This window comes from Mustela erminea, chromosome 7, assembly GCF_009829155.1.
Source record: "Mustela erminea isolate mMusErm1 chromosome 7, mMusErm1.Pri, whole genome shotgun sequence".
In the NCBI taxonomy this organism is placed as follows: domain Eukaryota; kingdom Metazoa; phylum Chordata; class Mammalia; order Carnivora; family Mustelidae; genus Mustela; species Mustela erminea.
The window spans coordinates 46,505,826-46,526,585 of NC_045620.1; the positions used below are offsets into that span (position 1 = coordinate 46,505,826).

The 20,760-nt window shown below is 50.3% G+C and overlaps 1 protein-coding gene across 1 annotated transcript; it reads left to right on the forward strand.

The window, feature by feature from the left end:
* The first annotated feature begins 7,344 nt into the window (after nt 1–7,344).
* Nucleotides 7,345–17,002, forward strand: PAX1 (paired box 1). Its single transcript, XM_032351565.1, has 5 exons — nt 7,345–7,675; nt 8,128–8,757; nt 10,345–10,487; nt 11,021–11,243; nt 16,500–17,002. The coding sequence occupies exons 1-5, from the start codon at nt 7,405–7,407 to the stop codon at nt 16,589–16,591; spliced, it is 1,359 nt and encodes a 452-aa protein (XP_032207456.1). The 5' UTR covers nt 7,345–7,404; the 3' UTR covers nt 16,592–17,002.
* The last annotated feature ends 3,758 nt before the right edge of the window (nt 17,003–20,760 follow it).

Here is a 20,760-nt window from a genome sequence, read left to right on the forward strand (position 1 = left end):
TTTTTACCCTCCCCTCATGATATTGACATTTCTATTGTTATACCCAAGACAGCAGTCTTGTGGGAAAGCAGCCCAGAGGTCTAAAATGCAACACCACCAGAGCCTTTGTAAAAAAGTTGTCCACCCTAAAAGCATGGCAAATAATGCTGACCATAAGAGCAATGATCAGAAAAACTTGAAGGGAAGATTCAGTGTTCCTTAGATACTACCAGAAGCCTGAGGGTTTTGCCTGCCCTGTTTTGTTAGGCGTCTCAGATACAATGTTACTTTCCAATGTTAAAAGTCTAGCTGGGCTCCCACCTCCTTGGAGAATGCAATTATTCTGACTCCTTTGGGGTAATGTTTCTGATTCCCAGCCACCTCTCTCAAAGTCCATCTTCTTCAACAGGAATGGTTGTCAATTGCTCCCTCCAGGGTGGCCCCCCGCCCCCAGCTCACTGTGCAGATGGTTACACTTAACCAGGAGGCTGTGATCACCTGTGTGGGAGGGGGCGGGGGACAGAGAGTTCTTGTTTAAAAAAAAAAAAAAAAACAGCAAGCCTAGAGCAGCAAACAGACTGAGAAGGCAGTGATCTTCCTTTTCAGCTGTTTCCAAGAGCCAGAGTGACACTGTATAAAAATGCACAGGATGGATGTTTTAGACGTGGATTTAAACATGTTTTCATGTATTATAATCCTGGAAAACTGAAAAAGCAAGATGTGTCACATTCTATAGTCCCTTTCCTAAGGCAGAGATTTCAAAACTTTAATGCACATTAGAATCACCTGGGCAGCTCTTCAGAATTCTGGCATCCAGGCTGTACCCCAACAATAAACCAGAATCTCTGGGGGTGGGACGCAGGCATCAAATGTTCTAAAGCTGCAACCCCCCCCAACCCCCCACCCCGCACCCTGGGGATTCTAACTTGCAGCCGCCTGGAGAAGCAGTGTCTTCAAGAACCCTTTTTGCATAAGCGGGACTGGCTGAAGTGGTCTTTATTCAAAGACATAAAAACTGAACATTGATTCTAGATGGCTGTGCAGTCAGCTTATTGCAGCACCGGGGACGAGCACTGAGCTCATGATGGTGATGCGGGTGTTTCCCTGCATACAATCTGCAGACCCTGTCTAATATTTTCCATACCGGGCAATGAGATCACAAACTCCAAAACACTAAATCAAAACCGGAGGCATTACGGGTCTTCAATAAAACTCCATAGCCCATACACAAGGGGGAGGGGGGAGAAAATCAAAACCATCACCAAGCTGCGGACATATTAAATATATATACGTATATGTAGCAGGCTTTGGGATATCGCAGCAATTAGACAGAAAAAGTTATCAAACAATGATTAGCTACAAGCCACCAGTAAAAAGTTACAAGTAAAATTCCCATTTGTGCGTGAAAGAAAGCTCATCATAAAGGACACTTGCTTTCTGACAAGGAAAATGATTTAAGCGGCATCCTAGGGAGAAATAGCATCAGAATATGCATATGAAAAATTAAATGAACGTGGAGAGCATACTTTGAGAATACGCAGTTCTGGAGGCCTTCAAAACTTCTAAGCTTATGCTACAGACAAACCCACAACTAGGGAACAAAACTTTTATTCCAAAATAGCAACGTTTCTAAATAGTACGGAGGATACAAAAACTAAAGTAACATCTAACTATGAGTGATAATTTTTTAAGCATGCAAGAAATACATAAACAAAATGGGGACAGTACTCCTGCTTCAGTGTCCATCTGCCTAAGGGAAGTTGAGAATCATCTGACAGCAGGTTTCAGCATTCCTTTCTCTTTTGTGCCCAACTTATTATTACAACAATCATTCTGCAAAACCTCTTCACTACCCAGTTTCCAGCGCTTGAATTACACACACAAACACACACACACAAACACACGTAGAAGCACACGTAAAAGACTGAAGAGGACTGATCTTTTATAAGAAACCAGACAAATTCAGGTAAACCGGACTGGCTGGGCATTGTCTTTAATTCAGGAAAAAGGGCTCTCCTCTTGCCCTCCAGTTTCCACAGCCTCATTCATATCCTGGTTCTATATCCATGGAGGATGAGAAATTTCCAAAGCATTCAAGGGCAGCTCACTTCAAGCTGGTTCCAATTAGGCTGGTCAGTATGAATGTCTCAGATGTGTCAGTATTTGCAACAGAGCATGTCTGATTCACCGGGGCATCCTCTCAGGCAGCAGGAAACCCTTGCCCACTGCTGCCTATACAAGCCGTCTTCCGGGCAGGCATGCCATCACCTTCTCGCTTTCTCGCTTCCCTTCAAAACTGTCACTTCTATCTTTTGTACCCATGTGGCTACTCCTGGATCTCTCCTTTTCCAAGTACCATACTCTTTACAGGAGATATGCCCCATGGACATTTAAAGTTTCCCAAATATTTCCACTTTAATATTGCTGTTTAGACTTTTAGCACTGTCACATAAACATTTTTGAGAGCTCACTGCAAAGGTGGTATTTTGACTAATGCCTGAAGCCCTGTGCAGGATTTTTTGTTGATGGAATAAAATGAAATAGATCTAATTAACCAGCACAGGTCATTTTATAACGGATGTTGAAGCTTATCTGACATGCCCATGGCCAGGGAAACAGGCGAGATTTAAGCGTAAAGGAAACCCTGGATTTGGTGCCTATTTGAACACATGCAATAATGACAACGACGCTGCTCCTGCAGAAGGTTCAAAGAAACCATTCCTTCCTGCAAATCGCATGTTTTTTCCATAGTTTATTTTTATCACACAAATGTGACATTTAAAATGTTTCTACTCCAAAAGGAATGCTGCAAATGCAGTAGTTAGATTCCTGCATCACAGGATAGAAAGTATCTTAGATCTTCATTTGCCATGCTCAATTTATCTGTGTTTATTTCTTGTGAAAGTCTTACGGCATTTGTTTTTCAATTTTTTTCCCCTACCTCTTTGAACGGAATCCCAGGACTGTTTTGTTATCCACGCGGAAAATACGCATCTATTCTTTCATTTTAGGAAAGTGACAAAAAAATTTTTTTTCTCTCCTCTTGCATTTCCAACAGCAGCCCGTGCAGTCAGACATGACTCGCTATCCGCCCCCACCCCGCCCCCACTGCCGACTTGACCCGCTTTCGATAATAAACATTTCCAGGATAGCAAATAAAATGCGAGGCTTGGCAAAGAACTTCAAGCCCACCTTGGTGACCAGCAGGCCGAGTTGAAACTAGCGGCGGGACCCGGGTCGAAGACGGTATTGCTTCTTCTTGGGGCTCTTATTTTAAAGCTAACTGGCACCATTTTCAACACCCGTCGTTTGGTTTTGCAGTGTGTATTCTAAAGTCGAGCGGCAGGTGCAGGGCGCAACTCCCTCACCGCACTTCCCTGTGAGTCTACTTGGAGAGGAGGTCGCACCAGCCCAGCACTCGGCGGGGGACCACCCGCAAAGGAGCCAATTCGGCGTTGAATCCTCCTTCCTCTCGTTCCCCTGCCCCCTCCCACTACAGCGGACACTCGGAAAGGCATTTCATTGCCTTCATCTCACGTTCCCGGTTCCGACGAGCTTGTTTGCTGTTCAAACGTTCGCGGAGGGTTTGCAATTCCCTCTTCGGGGTCAGCGCTTCCTCCCAAATATCTTCTTACCATTAGTATTTTTTAAGTGTGATGGGTGGGATCGACTTTGCAAATCTTTGGGGGGGGGGAGCACAATATAACCTGGTGCATTAAAGTACATTTATAGTCCGTGCTACTTTTCTGAAAAATAAAATTAAGAGATCCAGTTTGACAGAGTTCTTAAAATCATAGAGGAAAAACTCGGGGGCTGGGCTGAACCAGGGCACAGGCGGGAGCAACTGGGGGCTTCTCAGGCCGGAGGTGCGGCTGTCGGAAGGAAGACCCAGGATTCTGACCCTGCTCACTCCGAGCCTGCGCTGATCCTGCGTTCCCGGCGGGAGGCTGCTGGCTACCGCGGTTGGTCGTTAGGCCCAGGCTCTGCCCAGGGCCCTCCTGGGATGCTTCCTGTGTTTCCCTTCCTCGGGTCCTTTCTGGCAGAACCGAAAAGCAAGCCAAGGTTGCTTCTTCAGCCCAGCAGGACCCGAATCGGGCTTTCATAGGCGTGTTTAGGTTTCTTCCGAAGACTACGAAATACACGGCTCCCGGGAACACCGTGGCCTATTGCGACTGGCACGTTTCGTTTGCATCCAAATGGCTTCCTGAGAAAGTCCCACCAAAAATTAAAGCGACGCAGGAAACATAAAGTAGGCGTGACCGTCACTCCAAGCAGGACCCTGAACGACCCTTCCTGCCTCCGCCAGCTTCCAAGCCCCCAGGGCGGAGCGGGAGGGTTTGGGGGGGGGGTGGCAGGCACTCTCCTCCTGCCTCACTTTAATTCACGATTTTGGCACAGAGTTGGCCTCTCCTTTCTCTGCCTTCTGGGTCAGTTCCCGAGGCCGTTCGGGAACCCTTGAATCCGTCCTTCGGCCCTCAGGACGTCCAGCCCTAGCTGGACCCGTCAAATCACAGGTCCCTGCACGCACCCTTAGCTCGGCAGCTCCCGCGCCCTGGGAACCGTTCTTCACTTGGCTGCAGGCTGCGTGCGCCCGGGGCGCTCCAAACAACCAAGACAAACCCAGCCCGGCAAACAGACACATGGAACTGAGATTTTTTTTTTCTTTTACCTCTGTGGGCTCAGCGCTGACCATGCTGGCGTCCCTTTGGTCGTGCAGGGAACCATGCTGCATCCAAGAGAAGTGGAAGAGACGTTGGCTTTCCTTCCTTTTCTTCGACAACCCCACCTTTGGACTACCTCGCCCCCAGCCCAGCCACCGCGGGAACCTGCAGAGTCCAGCCGAAGGCCGACAGGGGGCGACAAACTGTAAGCTTTTTCAGGGGCCAGGCTGTGAGCAGGCTGTGGCTAGCGTTGTGTGGTCCCAGCAGCAAGCAGCTGGCTCCTGGAGGGGTGGGGTGAGAGGGAGATATGGAATGAGAACTGAGGGCCGGCGGACTCCGGCACCATGAAGAACTCCCGGGCCCAAACTTCCAACCATTCCTCCCAGCCCCAACGGCCTTAGCCCAGAGCAATGAGCAGAAGATGCTCTCCTGGACTTCACCTATTTGCACATCCTTGCCAGCTTCCGCGCTCTACTAGCAGAGGTGGGGTGATGTTTCCCTGATGGGGCACTTGTGAACCAGCTCTCACTGTGCCACCTCTGACTTTATTTGCTCGTCTCTGAGCGTGCATGTTGTCTTCTCTCCTACATAAGAAAAAAAATGGCTTTAGCTGCTTCACCTGGTCTTTGGGGTGCACTGGGTTATGGATGCTGTAGTTCTCAGGTCTAGAAACCAATGTTTTTGGTTTCCAGCAACCGACTTGAAATCCAGGCAATGAAAATCTAGGTGGGAGGATACAGGTTTCAAACTCCCTGAGAGAACTAAGGCGGGGGCGGCGGGGGGGGGGTGCTGTGCTCCAGATATGGCGTGGGGCCTCTGGATACTCCACATGCTGTGTTTGCTCAGTTCTCCGCCTGAGCTTCTCTCTCTGTGCACCCACCTTAATCCAAACCGCCCCCTTCCCCCTCCCTTCAGTAACTCGACTCTGCACGGTCTTGAACAGGCTTAATCTTCCAAATAGTTCCACCCTACCCACCTCCTGCCAGAGTGCTGACTGTCCTCTTCTCCCAGAGCCCAAGACTGCACTATGCTTTCCATGCAGCAGGAGGGGAGCATCCTCACCTTTTTTGAACCTGGGTTTTCTTTTTCCAGGGATAATTCTTGCCCGTGTCCCTCGCTCTCTATCTGGAGAGCCCAGGGTATATGGCTCAGGCTCTCCTAATTGACACATTTCAACAGGTTGAGTAGGAGCTGCTGGATGCTCTTTGGTTGGGTTGCGGAGGCAAGAGGATCACTGCTGCTCCCTCGGCTTTGCTGGTTGCGTCCACGTGTGGCTCCTGCAGTGTGGCTGCTCAGGCTCAGTATGCAGCTCTCCACCAGATCCCAAGCTCTAGAATTTCTGGGGATGGGGACAGAGGACAGGGGAATCTTCCTGTTTCCTGAGGAGAGCTGGGAATCTTGAGAAGTGAACGCATCTTCCTAGGTGCCCCTTCCTGCTCCTGCCAGTTCTATCAATGCCCTTGGCACTCACTGACCCCAAGCTCAGAACTCCCAGGTCCCAGCCTCTTTTTGTCAGTTTGGTGCAAAATTGGGAGCCTTCTCCCTCTTCACCTGCTATCTCTTGGACCCCACTATATAACTCCCTCTGGGATTGCCATGGTTGGTGACACAGACTGGGAAGTCCAGAACCAGGTGTTGATGCAGTTAGAATAGAGAAAAGTTGACAGGTAATGCTAAGGCCAAAGAGTTCAGGGTTGTGCAAGCCCTCCCCCTTAAATATAAGGGTGAAAGGACGATTTAGTAACTTAACGAGGACCCCTGGAAGCCAGGGTGCTGGGTGAAAGATGAGGCTAGTTTGCCTGGGCAGGGAAGGATGTGGGGTTCTTGGCCTGGAAGAAAGGAATGGTTCTTTAGGCCTAGAGGGAAAGCTATGACATGTGACATCCTACAGGCCAGGCCACCAAGACAAGCTTGTGGTCTGGAGAGAAGGATCCCTGTTCCCGAGGGCAGCAATTCACGATTACTTCCCGACTTGCATCCTGTGCCACGTATCAGAAATGAGTGCAGGTGGGTGGACCTGTCCGCAGACAGACAGAAGCTAGAATGTGTCTTTTTCATATCACTGATATCACACCAGTGGTGTGGGTGGCAATTAAATATTGTAAAGATTTCCCTGAGATCAGGTTTGGGGTGTCATCTGGAAATGAGACACGGAGGAGTCTGCTCAACCGCAAAGTTCTCCCCGAAAGGCACCCTGCAGTACGTTGCCGGGCGCTCAGGCACTGACCTCACTCTCCCCATGCCCTGCCAGGGGGGAGAGGCGGTAGAGGCAGCCATGCACTAAGGACCTTGTTATGATCAACTTTTACCCTCTGATATCTTAGCGGTAACGTTGGAAGTAGTAATACAACTAAACCCAAAACTAGTACTAGTACTAAGAGTAGCACCAATAAATACTCATCAGTTTGGAACGACTACCTCATCATTCTCAAAAGTGGAGGTGTAACGGCTTTGAAGGGAGCCAAAAAGAGTGGAAGATCCCAGGTCCGGCTGGGGTTAGCACTTGTGTGTGTGTGTGTGTGTGTGTGTGTGTGTGTGTGTGTGTAGGGGGGATGGGATGCAAAGAAGGGCCGAGGGAGGAGGAGAGCAGGGGGAGGGGGTAGAGTTTCAGGCCCGAGAGGGGGGCGCCGGGGTGCAGTGACGGGAACCAATGAGCTGCCAACTCGCGCGTCTCCGGCGTGACTGCCGAGATTGACGTGGAGGACACGTCAAATTGATCTCCGCACGCTGCAGCCTCCCGGTCAGACGAATTTCTCCTAATCGGATGAAGTTCACTCTAGGCCTGGGGTCGCGGGCGTGGAGAGTGTCCTGGGAGCGCCCGGCGGCGGCGGCCGGCCCGGGGGAGGGCGGCTGCGCGCTCGGCGGCGGCGCACGGCGCGTTTCCAGCCCGCGGCCCGACCGCCGCGGCTCTCGACTCGCGCAAGCCCTCCCTCTATGCCTCTCCCGCGGCGGCGGCGCCCGAGCTCTCCCGGACTGCGCCGGGCCCAGCCCCGGTCGCCTCGGCGCCAGGCAGCTGGCTGGCCCGCGCGCTATGGGTAAGGGGCGAGCGGCAAGTGGGGTGCGGGCGGGCAGACGAGGCGGGTTGGGTCCTGGCGCCTTCCTTCCCTCTCGCCTGCTCTCCCCGGGAGAGCAGGTCCCGGGTGCCAGACAAGTCGCGTTCTCCTCACGCCCCAAGCCATGGGAGGTTGGGGGTGGGGAAGCTTGCGTGTCGCAGGAGGGGATGTGCCACTTAGATGCGTCAAAAGTCCAGAAAGGGCAAGCAGAGCTGAAGCACGCGGCGTCCCCCTCCGCAGTGCCTACGCGGGCGTCCACTCCTGCAGCCCGGACCCGGTCGGTTTGCTCGCACTGCGAGATTCTGAGGACCCTCCCGCCCATCACCTTCCAAGGCGCGCCTGGTGCGGCCCCTCGCCTGGTGTGGCCACTATTCTTGGCTAACCCGCCGGTGTTTTCTCTCCCTCCTATTTACTCTCGTCCGGCGCGTCCGCAGAGCAGACGTATGGCGAGGTGAACCAGCTGGGCGGCGTGTTTGTCAACGGCCGCCCCCTGCCCAACGCCATCCGCTTGCGCATCGTGGAGCTGGCGCAGCTGGGCATCCGACCCTGTGACATCAGCCGGCAGCTTCGCGTATCCCATGGCTGCGTGAGCAAGATCCTGGCGCGCTACAACGAGACAGGCTCCATTCTGCCCGGGGCCATCGGGGGCAGCAAACCCCGCGTCACTACCCCCAACGTGGTCAAGCACATCCGGGACTACAAGCAGGGCGACCCTGGCATTTTTGCCTGGGAGATCCGCGACCGGCTGCTGGCCGACGGCGTCTGCGACAAGTACAACGTGCCCTCTGTGAGTTCCATCAGCCGAATCCTGCGCAATAAGATTGGCAGCCTGGCGCAGCCCGGGCCCTACGAGGCGAGCAAACAGCCGCCGCCGCAGCCGGCGCTGCCCTACAACCATATCTACCAGTATCCTTACCCCAGCCCTGTGTCGCCTACGGGCGCCAAGATGGCCAGCCACCACGGGGTCCCGGGCACAGCAGGCCACGTCAGCATACCCCGTTCCTGGCCCTCGGCACACTCGGTCAGCAACATCCTGGGCATTCGGACATTTATGGAGCAAACAGGTCAGTCTCGGTGCCCGTCTGTAGTGTTCCTGGAAGGGGCCGAATTGGAGATTGGGTGGGGGGGGGCGGGCATGCCATCCTCCTCTGACCGGTTTTGGCTCAAGGGAGGGTTCAGGGCTGGCCAGGGAGACTGAGGGTCTTGGGCCTTCTGTGGGAGTCCTTGGACATCTTGAACTTTTTATGACAAATATGGAAAATATTTCCCAAATGGAAGAGCAATCCCCGACCACAAATTCGGAGGCCTGAAATTGCGCTTTTTCATTCTTGCAAAAAGTATGCAAAACCCTATCACCAGATCTTAGCCAAACAAACCACAGAGTCAATCCTGCGACCCTTTCTTACGATCTCCATCTTTTGGGTTCCCTCAACATTCCCAAAGGGTTCTGTTCCTCCCAGGCCCAAAGGCTCTTTTGAGTCAAAAGGCACTGGGGAGCTGTCTGGCGGGTCTTGTCGAATGGTCTGTATCTCCAGCAGGCCCAGCAGCCCTGCAGCTCCTGGAGCTGGGATTTCCCTTGTCAGTGCCCCTGGGCTGCAGCCATCCTGGGGTGAAAAGTCACAAGGATTTGCACTTTGCCTTCAATTTTAACCCAGCACACCCTCGTTCCTCTTTCTTGGCAGGGGTAGGAAGAGTGAAGGGGGAGGGTGGATGGTTTGGGAGCATTGATTCGGGGCTCAGAAAGAAATTATGCCGGCTGGGACCAAGTCCCCTGTCTCTTCACAGTGTCCCTTGCTCCCAAGAACGAGCCAGGGAATTGTGTAGTCTTGGGTGAGCAGATTCAGGACGTGCCTAAAAAGCAAAACTCACCTTATCCCAAGACGGAGGAGGGCAAGCTTGAAGGAAACAGAATACTTAGTTCCTGTGGTAGTGGGGTGTTCCTCCAAGGCGGAGACCGGGCATAGTTTTGTTTATCCGGGTGGCTCAAAAACCATGGGCCACTTGCTGGGCCAGAGCTCCCCATGGTGGGATCAGTGAACAGTTGGCAGGGAGGTGACCTCTTCGGGTCTTCACTCAAATCTTGAGTCTTCTCTCAGTTACCTGTGGACACATGTGCTCAAGGAGCAGACATATGCTTGGGACACAGGCGGTTGTCTGGGTTGTTGCCTCTTTTGGGAGACCTGGGATGTCTCTGGGGGCAGTTCTGCATAGCCTTCCAGATACATGTTGAAACTGAGAAACCCATGTAGTTCTCACAAGCCTGCTGGGGATTTGAACATAGACCTTTCAGGTCGCCATTTCTGCACAGCAGAAATGTCTTTTGGCTGAGTGCACCCAGCCCTGGCCCCATAGGACATGTACTGCCGGAGACTTACTGTTTCGCGGGAAGCGGGTCGAAGGCTGGGAGGAGCGCAGAGCAGGTCTTTCTTCCCTCTGCCCTGCTAGCAATGAAAGCGAAACCCAGTTCCCCGCTCCCCCTCCACCCCGATCGCTGAGTGTTTGAGTATCTCAGGTGTGCCTGAGGACCCTCCGCCGCCTGCTCAAATAGCGTAGCGCTTATAGGCTTGTGTGGAAACGTCTGGGCCAGAGAACCGCGCGTGTGCCCAGCGCAGATTGAGATGCCCCTTCCAATCCATCCTGTGTCCCTTCAGGGGCCCTGGCTGGGAGCGAAGGTGCCGCCTACTCCCCCAAGATGGAAGACTGGGCCAGCGTGAACCGCCCGGCCTTCCCGGCCACTCCAGCAGTGAATGGCCTTGAGAAGCCTGCCTTGGAGGCAGACATTAAATACACTCAGGTAACTGAGAGGCAGGGGAAGGAGGTGTCTTTAACTGGGGGAGTGGGAGGGTCGGCAGATGCGGGGGAGAGAGAAAGAGAAGAGAAAACTCCCTGGGGCCAGGGAATGTGTTGGTGTGTCTGGCTGCCCAGCCAGGGAGCGCCCGCGCTGCGTTATTTCTCCTTTTCTCAAGTGCACTAGTTTGGGAGAAGCTGGCTGTCCAGGGGATTGCCTTGCTTTTCGCCAAGATAATTCTATTAACAACAACAACAAAAAAAAGATGGAACCCGGAACACAGATGGGAGAGGACTCCCTTCTTCTAAATCCCAGTTGGAGAACACCATGATCCCCCTCACCTCTTACTATTATTTATAACAATTTGCGTGGAAATCACTTTGCCAGAGTCCTTGCGGGAAAAATGAGAGGCCAGGCCTCGGGTGGGGATAATGGAGGGGACTGCAGGGAGAAATGAGGATCCCCTAGCTCAGTAATTGCTCGTGCGGGACTGCCTGCTGCTGATGCTCTGTCTTCTCTGTCTTTCTCGATCCCTACAGTCCGCCTCCGGCCTCTCTGCGGTAGGCGGCTTCCTGCCGGCGTGCGCCTACCCGGCGTCCAACCAGCACGGCGTGTACAGCGCACCTGCCGGCGGCTACCTCGCCCCGGGCCCGCCGTGGCCGCCAGCGCAGGCGCCTCCTCTGGCTCCCCCCGGCGCCGGCGTCACCGTGCACAGCGGGGAACTGGCCGCAGCGATGACCTTCAAGCACCCCAGCCGGGAAGGTGAGGGGCACAGACCGGGAGGGGATTGGATGAATGGCTCTAAAGTTCGAAAGGGGGAGGGGTGTCAGGGAGGAGTGTAAGCGTGGGACTTGGTGAGAGAGTCAAAGAGACAGAGAGGGACAGGAAGAGGGGAGAGCTGGGATGCTGGAGTGGGTCTCAGCCATAAATACTTCCTAAGCCTGTAGCTTCTTGGAGCTGATGGATTCATAACAGGTGTATGCTCTGTTCCTAGAAAGGCAGGCAGAGTTGAGAGAGTCTCCAGGACTGTCTCTCCTGACTTGTACAGAGAGAGAATTCAGAAGAGGGTCAGGTTGGTGAACAGGACTCCCAGGTTTGAACCTTTTTTTTGGGTCGTTGACCAAGTTATTGCTCCTTTCTGGGTCTCAGTTTCTCCATCTGCAGAAGGATTCAGAAGCACCATCCAGGCTCACCTTTCCGTGGTTTGTAGAGCTTTGCTTCTATGGTGGACTACACTTGGATTCTTCTATGCGCTGCCTCTCTGTTTTGTTTCCCCCTTCCCTTCCCGGCCCTGGTCTTTGATTCATTTTCTTAAACATAACGCTTTGGGAATGGAGAGAGCATTTTAATCATGTATCCCCAAGTCTAGACTCTTGAACTCTGTGTGATTTTTGTCCTTCTTTCTGTGGGAAACATAGCTGGAAGTTCTCTTTCCTTTTCTCCCTCCATAAAAACACTCCCTGGTAAGTCCACTAATAGATTGGAGGTATTTAATTGATAGTTAGCAATGTGAGGGGCACCTTCTTACATTGCCCTCTGCATTCTATTTTTTTTTTTTTCCTTACAACTTGAGAAAAGCTCACTTGCTCTTGAGTCTCATTTTCCTCATTGGTGATCGAGGGCTGGATTTGCTAATTTCAAACCTTCCTGCATTTAGGTTCTCCCCATCAGAAATTTGCAACCTCTGCAACCCTACAGACAAGGAAGGTATCACCTGAGGGGGTCCCAGCCCTGGCCGTGAAGGAGACAGAGCATAAACTTTGAGGGCAGTGTGGCGCAGAGGGATGTTTTAGATTACAAAAGGGTCTTTACTACCTGATATTCCTCACACCAGCAAAGCCAGACATAGGGGACAGGTGGCATTGGGTAATCAGGGTACAGAGCGGTGATTCCTTTTACGTGACATCCAGGCAAAAAGCTTTATTTCCATGTAGTTTCAGTAAGATGCAATAGCATGATGAGAGAGCGTGAGAGAGAGAGAGAGAGAGAGGCCATTAAGATGCCATCAATAACAGTCAAGTGGAGGGAATTTTTTTTTTCCGCTTTTCCTAGAACATAAACATATTGGGGTATAAATTACAAAAACCGAGAATTAGCATTCCTTTAAGCTTTACATTTCAGGACAGATTGGGAGGGGTCTTTTTCATCTGTAGAAGTGCTTTTGCTCAGGGTCTCGGAGTGCTGGAGTGGGTCCCAGGCATATATCCTTCCTCGTGCTTTTGCCAGAGTCTTGTTCTTAGCCTCAAATCTAACTGCTTCCTTAAGAACGGAAGTTATCTGCTGAATTAGGAATAGAAATGGAATCTTCTCCATTACACAAATCAAATAATTTAACTAAGCAGGTTCATTTGAATTAGAAAAGTATATCCACAACTTGAAATGACCCCCCCCCACCCCCGTCGGGGCTGATCTCAGGGAGGAAGAAGACTTAAGAAAAGGGACTCATTATCTTCAGAATAACGCCATCATTTGCTAACAGAGCCACTTTGTCCTGAGGCATTTCAGACTCTACATTAGAAACAAATTATAACATGTAGGTAGCAGTCCAAAGGGAAAACCACACAGTTCAGTATTCTAAACTAATTCTAGTGAATTGGGGCCCGGTGGGGGCGGGGGTGGAATCTGTTGGTGGCTGATTTTCTTTAGAAGATACTTTCTTTCAGAAATACCGGCCCTAGGTGCCTTGGTGGCTCAGTCGGTTAAGCATCAGCTTTTGGCTCAGGTCATGATCCCAGGATCCTGGGACAGAGTCCCAAATCGGGCTAGCAGGGAGCCTGCTTCTCCCTCTACCCTTCCTGCTGCTCATGATCTCTCTCACTCTCTCTCTCAAATAAGTCAATAAAATCTTAAAAAAAAAAAAAAAGAAATACAGGGCCATTCGATGGCCCTCACATTAATGTCCCTTTTACCAGTATATTTGCTTCTTGTTATGAAACGCCCCACCCATTTTCAAAATCCACAGCAATAATTAGCTACCTTAGTTATTAAATTAATATCTTAATTTCCTGACCCTCACAGTTCTTTAAAGATCTAGGTAAATGATCATCGAATAAATTTCTCAAGCTGGCATGCAAGTGTTAGTGTTTGAAAAGAAACATCAAAATCACGAGAATTACATGCCTATTTGTATTCTCACTGGCAGAAAAGTTTACCTCAAAGACCCTCCCCTGCCCCTTCTCTGCTCCCCCCAAGCTTTGAAAAGTTACAAAGTAGTAAGTCTCACTGCCTTTAATTTTTCTAATCATTAAATTGTCTTCAAAGAAACTTATCCCATAAAACAATTTGCTATCATTCATTGTTCACTTTTTAAGAATAGTGGGAATAGCATTTACTGACTTTTTTTCCGTAACAAAAATTTTCTTTCTTTCTTCCTTTTGTTTTTGTTTTTGTTTTTGTTTTGAGATTTTATGGATTTATTTGGCAGAGAGACACAGCAAGAAAGGAAACACAAGCAGGGAGAGTGGGAGAGGGGGAAAAGGCTTCCTGCTGAGCAGGGAGCCCAGTTGTGGAGTTTGGTCCCAGAATTCCGGGATTAACAAGTGAGCCACCCAGACACCCCAAGTAACAAAAATTTTCTACTGAGAGCAGTTTAATATTATTCATGCTCAGTAGCAAGCAAATACTTTTGATTGTCTAGAGCATACACACACAACATATGTGCAATATTGTAAATATCTTTACATCTTTTTCAGGGCATCCTCCAAATCAGGTGCAAATGAACATTAAGTCTTACCCTGAGGGAAGCCAAATCCAATGTCAAATTATGCACCGCTATTTGTTAATTTTATCTTGGTGAATGGTAGCGAGGCTGGGCTACCTATTTTATAGGCGACAAAGCATGATTTACATTTTCCATCTGTGAAAGGAAACTTTAATTCTCAGGGCCTGAAAGAAAAGGAAAGTTCCACTTCATCTACATTTGGAAGGGACCTGATATTTCTGGAATCCCAGTACTCATTTATTTTCTTTTGTAGCCAGGGCAGGACCATTTCCACACAGTCCTTCCCAGCCTCTGGACAGGTGACAGACCCCACCAGAGGTTCCTGCAAGACAACCGGTATTTACAATTGACAGTGTTTTCAGAAACCATCAAAGCCTCCTGGTTCTAAAATCCCTCCCAGAGAGGTTTTGGAAAGACAGGTTTCGAATATCAAATCTAGAAGATATTGCATTTTCCTTAAAGAAAATATGTTTATGCTTGTTAAACTCAACTCCTTCCTTCCTTCCTTCCTTCCACTTATTTCTGCTTAGGGTTAGTTTTTAAGGGATCGATCCTGAAAATGTAGATTGCCAGAGAGCACTAGGTTGGCATTTGCCTGAGAGACCCACGGAAGCCAATCAAGTTTCATTTGACTTGCCTCTGAAGACCACTTCCCAGACTCCGTCTCTGTCCGACCCAACCGTGGTCCCAGTGGCCCTGCAACCGCAGTTCCAATATTTTGAAAACCCTTGTCATCATTCCTGTCCCCTAAGATTAAATGAACCGGCAGGGCGCCTAACGCGGCGGGCTCAAGCCTCCAAGACCCCCAAGACACAGCCACTCACGCAGCTCCGGTCCCTGCGGGTGGGAAAGGAGCGGACGAAAGGTCCTATGGCGAGGGGCTGGTGTGGACGGAACTAAAAACGCAGCAGCTAGAGTAGCCCCCGTAGAGGGGGGTGGAATCCATCTCTGCCCCTCTACCCCTTTATTTTCCTACTAGTTCATTTTCTCCCTCGTGTCGGAGGCAGCCGGCCCATAGCTGAGAAACCTCCTCTCCTCTGATGTTTTCTAAGCAGGTCCTCACCTTGAAGCGAGTGTACAGGGTGCAAAGCAAGGGTCAGAAGACCTTGTTGGCTGAGCAGCCACAATGGTGTTTAGGAAAGAAAGCTGAGAGGAAGGGGAGAGCAGAGTGGTTACTCTGCCCTGGAAAGGTCTTTAGATCCCGGTGAAAACCTCTGTGAAACCAGATGTTCTTGCGCGCGCGTGCTTGTGTCCGTCTTCAAACAAGAATATCCGGCGCAGCTCCGCCCGCGCAGTCACTGCAAGTTGCGCCTGGAACTGGTGCACCGGCAGCTGCCGGGGGATAAAGTACAAAATTATCCCGATCCCAAAATGAAGCTCCCCCTTTTAAAGGATAACTTGCGGGGGGAAAAGAAGAAAGCTGAAAATGGGCTCCTCTAGGTATAAACAACTTGAGCTTCCTGCAGGAGGAGCCGAACCGCCAGGGACTGGGAAAGGAGAAACAGGTTGCGCAATCTTTGCTAGTTTCCAGAGGCAAAACTCGGGTCCCTTCCCAAAACCCTAAGTAATAGAGCAACGTGCAGAATGCCGTCTGATCTGGCAAATTCACTGTCACTTAATCCGGAGGCCCTTAAGCCCCAGGGAGTGCTTTGCCCGTAGTGGGGATAGCAGCTGGATTCCCGGGCCGCTGGGCAGAACGAAGTCGGCCAGCCACTTTGAGTGCGGCCGCCTCTCGTGTCGAAGGGATCCAGGCCGCCGCAGGCCCTCCATCAGGGGTGGCTTTGGTGACCTGCTTCCCGCTGGGTTACCTCCTGTCGACCGCGAGCGTCCCGAGCCGCTCGGGGGACACTGGACCTGATACAGTGGCAGCTCCCCAAGCCCGAGCGCGCGGCTGGGGTCTGGGTGGCGGAGGGAGAAGGGGCGTGGTGGTGGGGGGTTTGGGATCTGAGTACCTCCCCGGCCTGGCTGCTTTACGGACCCGTGCGTCCATCACCTCCTTTATTGAGAGGGTGCGGGACAAAAGCAAGTACACTCGGACTGCGGTCAGGGAGTGTTTGCAAGGCGACCAAGGCTGTGCTCGTTTGTGGCTTCCTTAAGGGGATCCGGAAGGATGGGCGCCATTGGGCGCGTGGGGTCCTTGGACAGCGCGGGTCCCTGCTTCCTTCTTCCAAACCCCTATAGTGTTAACCCCGGATCCTCGCGCTGTCACCCGTATTTGCCGACGTCCCAGGCCTCAGGGTCTCTCACTCTGAGCCGCGCCAGCCAGTGACCCGACGCCCCTATGCTTCCTCCCGCAGCGGCCGATCGGAAGCCGTCCAGCCCCAGCGGCAAGGCCCCGGATGGCCTGAGTAGTTTACACGGACTGCCCATCCCGGCCTCGACCTCCTAGGGGCAGCGCTTCCCGGACCCCGAGCCCGAGCCCGAAGCAAGAGGCGGACCGGCGGGCGGAGAGGGGCGTACAGCTCGGCGTTGCAGTCTCGGTGGCGCGCGCGGGAGCCAGGACAAGCCGAGGAGGTGCCGGGAGCCTGCCCGCGGTCGGGGCCCGCCCCGTCGGTCCCCAGGCCTCGCTTGGTTCACCGACCCGGCGGCCACACTTCCTTCACCGGCCAGAGTTTTTAGGCTTATCTGAATTTTGGCTTTAGACTGTTGCAACCTCGTCCCGATCCTTGCTCCGACGTGGCCTCCCTCGCCCGGCCAGCCTCAAGCGTCTTTTCCTACCTCTCCAGGGCTGTTCGGCATCCTCCCTCTCTCTTCCCTTCCTCTCTTTGCTTTGTGTCCTTTCTGTCTTTGCTTCCTCCCTCCTTCCTATCCTACATTACTTTCCTTCTTCCTGCTCCCCTGCCTCCCTTTTGTCCTCTTCATTTCTCTCCCTGCAGGCTTCCCGCTTCCCTTTCTCCTTCCCATGTTGCAGCACCGTGCTTCCTTTCCTGTGGTCCTTCTCCCTTCTCTCTTTAGCGTCTTTTACAGTAAATGACTTCGTTTCTCTTCATTCCTACTGTTTTCCTGACCTGTCTGACTTCCCAGGAGAGCCCCAGACTGGGCTTCACGACAGTCCTCGCTCTGCCGCTGGGACTCTTTAGTTTCCACCTCTCGGAGCCCCCCCCGGCCCTAAGGGAGAGGTCTGGAACCTAGAAAATGGACAGAGAGGCCATGACCTTTATATTATATTTTTATATTAATGAACCCAAGCAAAACAGGGATGAACTACCCTGTTTTCTTTCTCTTCCCCAGGATATGATCTGATAATCTGTATGTTCTCAGTGCCTAGTGGCTGAGCTTCTCTTTGCTTCCTCTGAGATGATGTCACCCCAAAGAAGACCGGGGTAGGAGTAGGGAGCATTGGGGTCATAGGTATTTTCTCTGCTTAGAGAACTGCCTGCGCTGGAGGTGCTCATTCCCACCCCTCCATACCTAATAGGAGGGAATCTGACACAAGGTAAATGCATCAGCACTGTTTTTGGTTTTCAGGGGTCAGCACATTTGTTAATTTAAACCACAAACTGCTTCCGGGTACAAAGGTGCAATCTGGCTTCTGGTTTGCAAGGGGATGAGGGTCGGAAAATATCTTCTAGAGCCGGACACGAGAGCTGTTCACTGCTTCCGAGTTCAGGCGCACTGGTGGCGGGACCCTGGATGTAAACTGCAATTTTTGTAGTCATAAAAATGTCACTGGCAAGAGTGTGACATCACCTGTTAAACGTGGCTGCCTTTGAATAAAGGAAAGCATCTGGAGAACGCTTTGTAAGGGTGAGCAAGTCTGTGTCCACTTTGCAGTGTGATGTAGGTCTGCCTCACTGACTCTAGCCCCTCAGTTCCCAGCGTGAACACTATTAAGATGAAATTATTTGACTGGGTGATTCACAAGCACTCGCAGCCCGGGTTGGGCAGGAGGTGGAGGAGAAGGTGAAGGAGGCATGCTTTCAGGGCTCTGTCCCAGGGTACTCCAGGGAAGAGACCTACTGTGCAGAAATCATACTAACAGGAGGCTGATTCTTAGAAGAACAAAATGGGCAAAAGACAGCAACAATGGGGACTTTCCCGGAACATTTCTCACATTCTGAAAGCGAAAGAAAATTGCGACAGGCTGCCAAACCATCTAGGGATTTCTAACTACACAGGGGTCTTTGGCTAATTGTTTTGTTTTTCCTTTTCGTGTTTGGCTTTCTCAAATGGACAGAAGGCATTTTTGAATTGAAGGTTTTGCTTGTAAGTGGAGTGGCCTATTCAGACTAATGGAGGGAACCAGTGGGGAAATTATTATATCTCATTGCAATCATACCCACTGAAGGTATTAATTACAAAACGATATCTGCTTTTTTTCATATAGAAACTTTTGTTTCCAGGTTTTCAAAGGATCTGGCTTTAAAAAAGTTCCATTTTATAGGTAGGAACATTGAGGACTAGCTATTTGGTTTCCTTTCTCTGAACCATACAGCTAACTGCAAATTGCAGGGTTTGGGCACAAAAACTACGTGACACCATCTCATCAGATAACCAGGACTGGGGCTTGAACTTTGAGTCTGGGGTCCTTAATTCTCTGTGCCAGCATTTCCTACAGAGAAACTAGTCAAAAAGGTAATAGGAATAAAGTATGAAAAGGAAGCATGTTTTCAAGTTATAAGTCCTCTTGGTCTGTCCTCATGTACTTAAATGAGCTTTACATGCTCATGATTTTCATGAGTCCTCGCTTGCTGCTGGGAGGGGACGGGTTTGCCTGGGCCAGGAAGAAGACATCCCTCTGCTTTCTGAAGAAAGGAGAAGACTCTGGTTAGCCTGTCTCCAAGTTGCCATCATCCCTATTTCCCTGACATTTTCCACTTTTGTGTTTGTGCTCTGGGAGTTAAAGGTAAAAAAGCTGGGAAAAGCCACCCACGAAGGATGGAAGACACTTACATTGTAAAAGCTACCTGCAAAGGGCAGCATGTTCTAAATCTGTCGCTGATGGTTCCCCATGTCCTGTGGCTGGAGATGAACCTCTCAGAGTTCTTTGGCCTTGGGATGAGCTTTCATGGGTCATGAGCTGCATCTAGTCCCAGGGCCTACTAGCAGGCTTTGACATTGCATGTGGGATATGTAGGGATATCCCTTCTCCCTTGAGGTCTCAGGCCATGGGAAGTCCCAGTGAGCTTGGGTTAAATCCCTGCTCTGCTGTAGTGTGACTGAATGAAGCTGTGACCTCTGAGCCTCCACAGTCTTGTCTATGACATGCACCATCCAATGCAGTGACAGCCATAATGACCTGGCCTCGAGGAAAGCTGATACTGGTGTTGCTTCATCTCTCTGGAGGTGATTTTGCTGTTAACAAAGGATAAGAGACTCATTTTAACAGTTGATGGGGGACCCAGAATTTTAAACTTTTTTTCTCAGAAGATCCCATCAGAATATTACAATTTTGGTGACTGTGCTTATGGATCTGTGGAGATAGTGGGGACATAGGATAAAATTAGGTAATAGCAGGCTAGGTAGAATAATTTAAGAAAAAAAAAATCATTACCAAAAGCAATTTGTTTTTCTTCTTGCCTTTTTTTTTTTTAAATTTAAGAATAATATTTCTTTTTAATTTAGAGAAGCACTAAAGAGGAAATAAAAAAGATGTAATCACTCAAGTAACCCTTTGCTTTTTTTTTTTTTTTTTTTAAGAATGAAAGTAATATATGTACACTTAGAAAATTCTAGCGTACAGGAACATTGAAAAGAAAAGTGAAAGTTTTTCCTGTCTTCTTCTCTGTCCTTAAAGGTGAACACTGTTACAGTCTTTTATGAATACTTCCCAGAAAAAAAAAATGCAGGCAGTGGAATCTGTTTCTGTGTGTGTGCTATTTAACAGTGTACACCAAGGATCTGTACTACATACACAGAGACAGGGTCTGGAGATCTGATCTTTGCATACCAGCAGCTTCAGCTCCACTGTATTCAGTTTATTCTTCTGAAAGGATGCATATCAACAGGGTTTATTGAAAACAGAGTATTTGTAAAGGGGGCCAGCTTCGAGCTTTAAATGAATAAAGGCAGGATTTTGTTGCATTCATTTTTGGAGGAAGTGCTTCAAGTGGATTGTAATAACTTCTCTGGGAAAGGTGGCTAGTTTTCAGCAAGGAGGGAAAGAAGAAACCAAAGGGAAGGAGACAAGAGACACCAAGTTTTGTCTGTCTTAAAGATATTCTGACTGTTTTCCAGATCACCGAAAGGATTCAAAGCTTTGAGGGGCTGGCAAATGCAATTTTCCTTTCCTTTGAAGGGAATCCGTTTCTCTAGGTCAGGAAAGAGAGACAGAGACAAAGGGGTGGGGAAAAGAAAAATTGGGTAGGAACAAAATGTAAATATCCAGTCCTGGCACAAGTTTGCTTCTTACCTGCTTCTTACCAATTCACTTGGAATCCCTGTGGAATTAGCTTCCTGACAGATGAACCTCACTTGTAGACAACTGTGTTTCCCCATTTGCTTGTTTCTTGACTCCTGTTAAAGAGGATGGGATTTATTTAATTGAATGGTGGTTTGGGTTAAAGCACTCTGTAGGTTTCCTGGCATCAGCTTCCCTAGCTAGAATTACATTGGCCT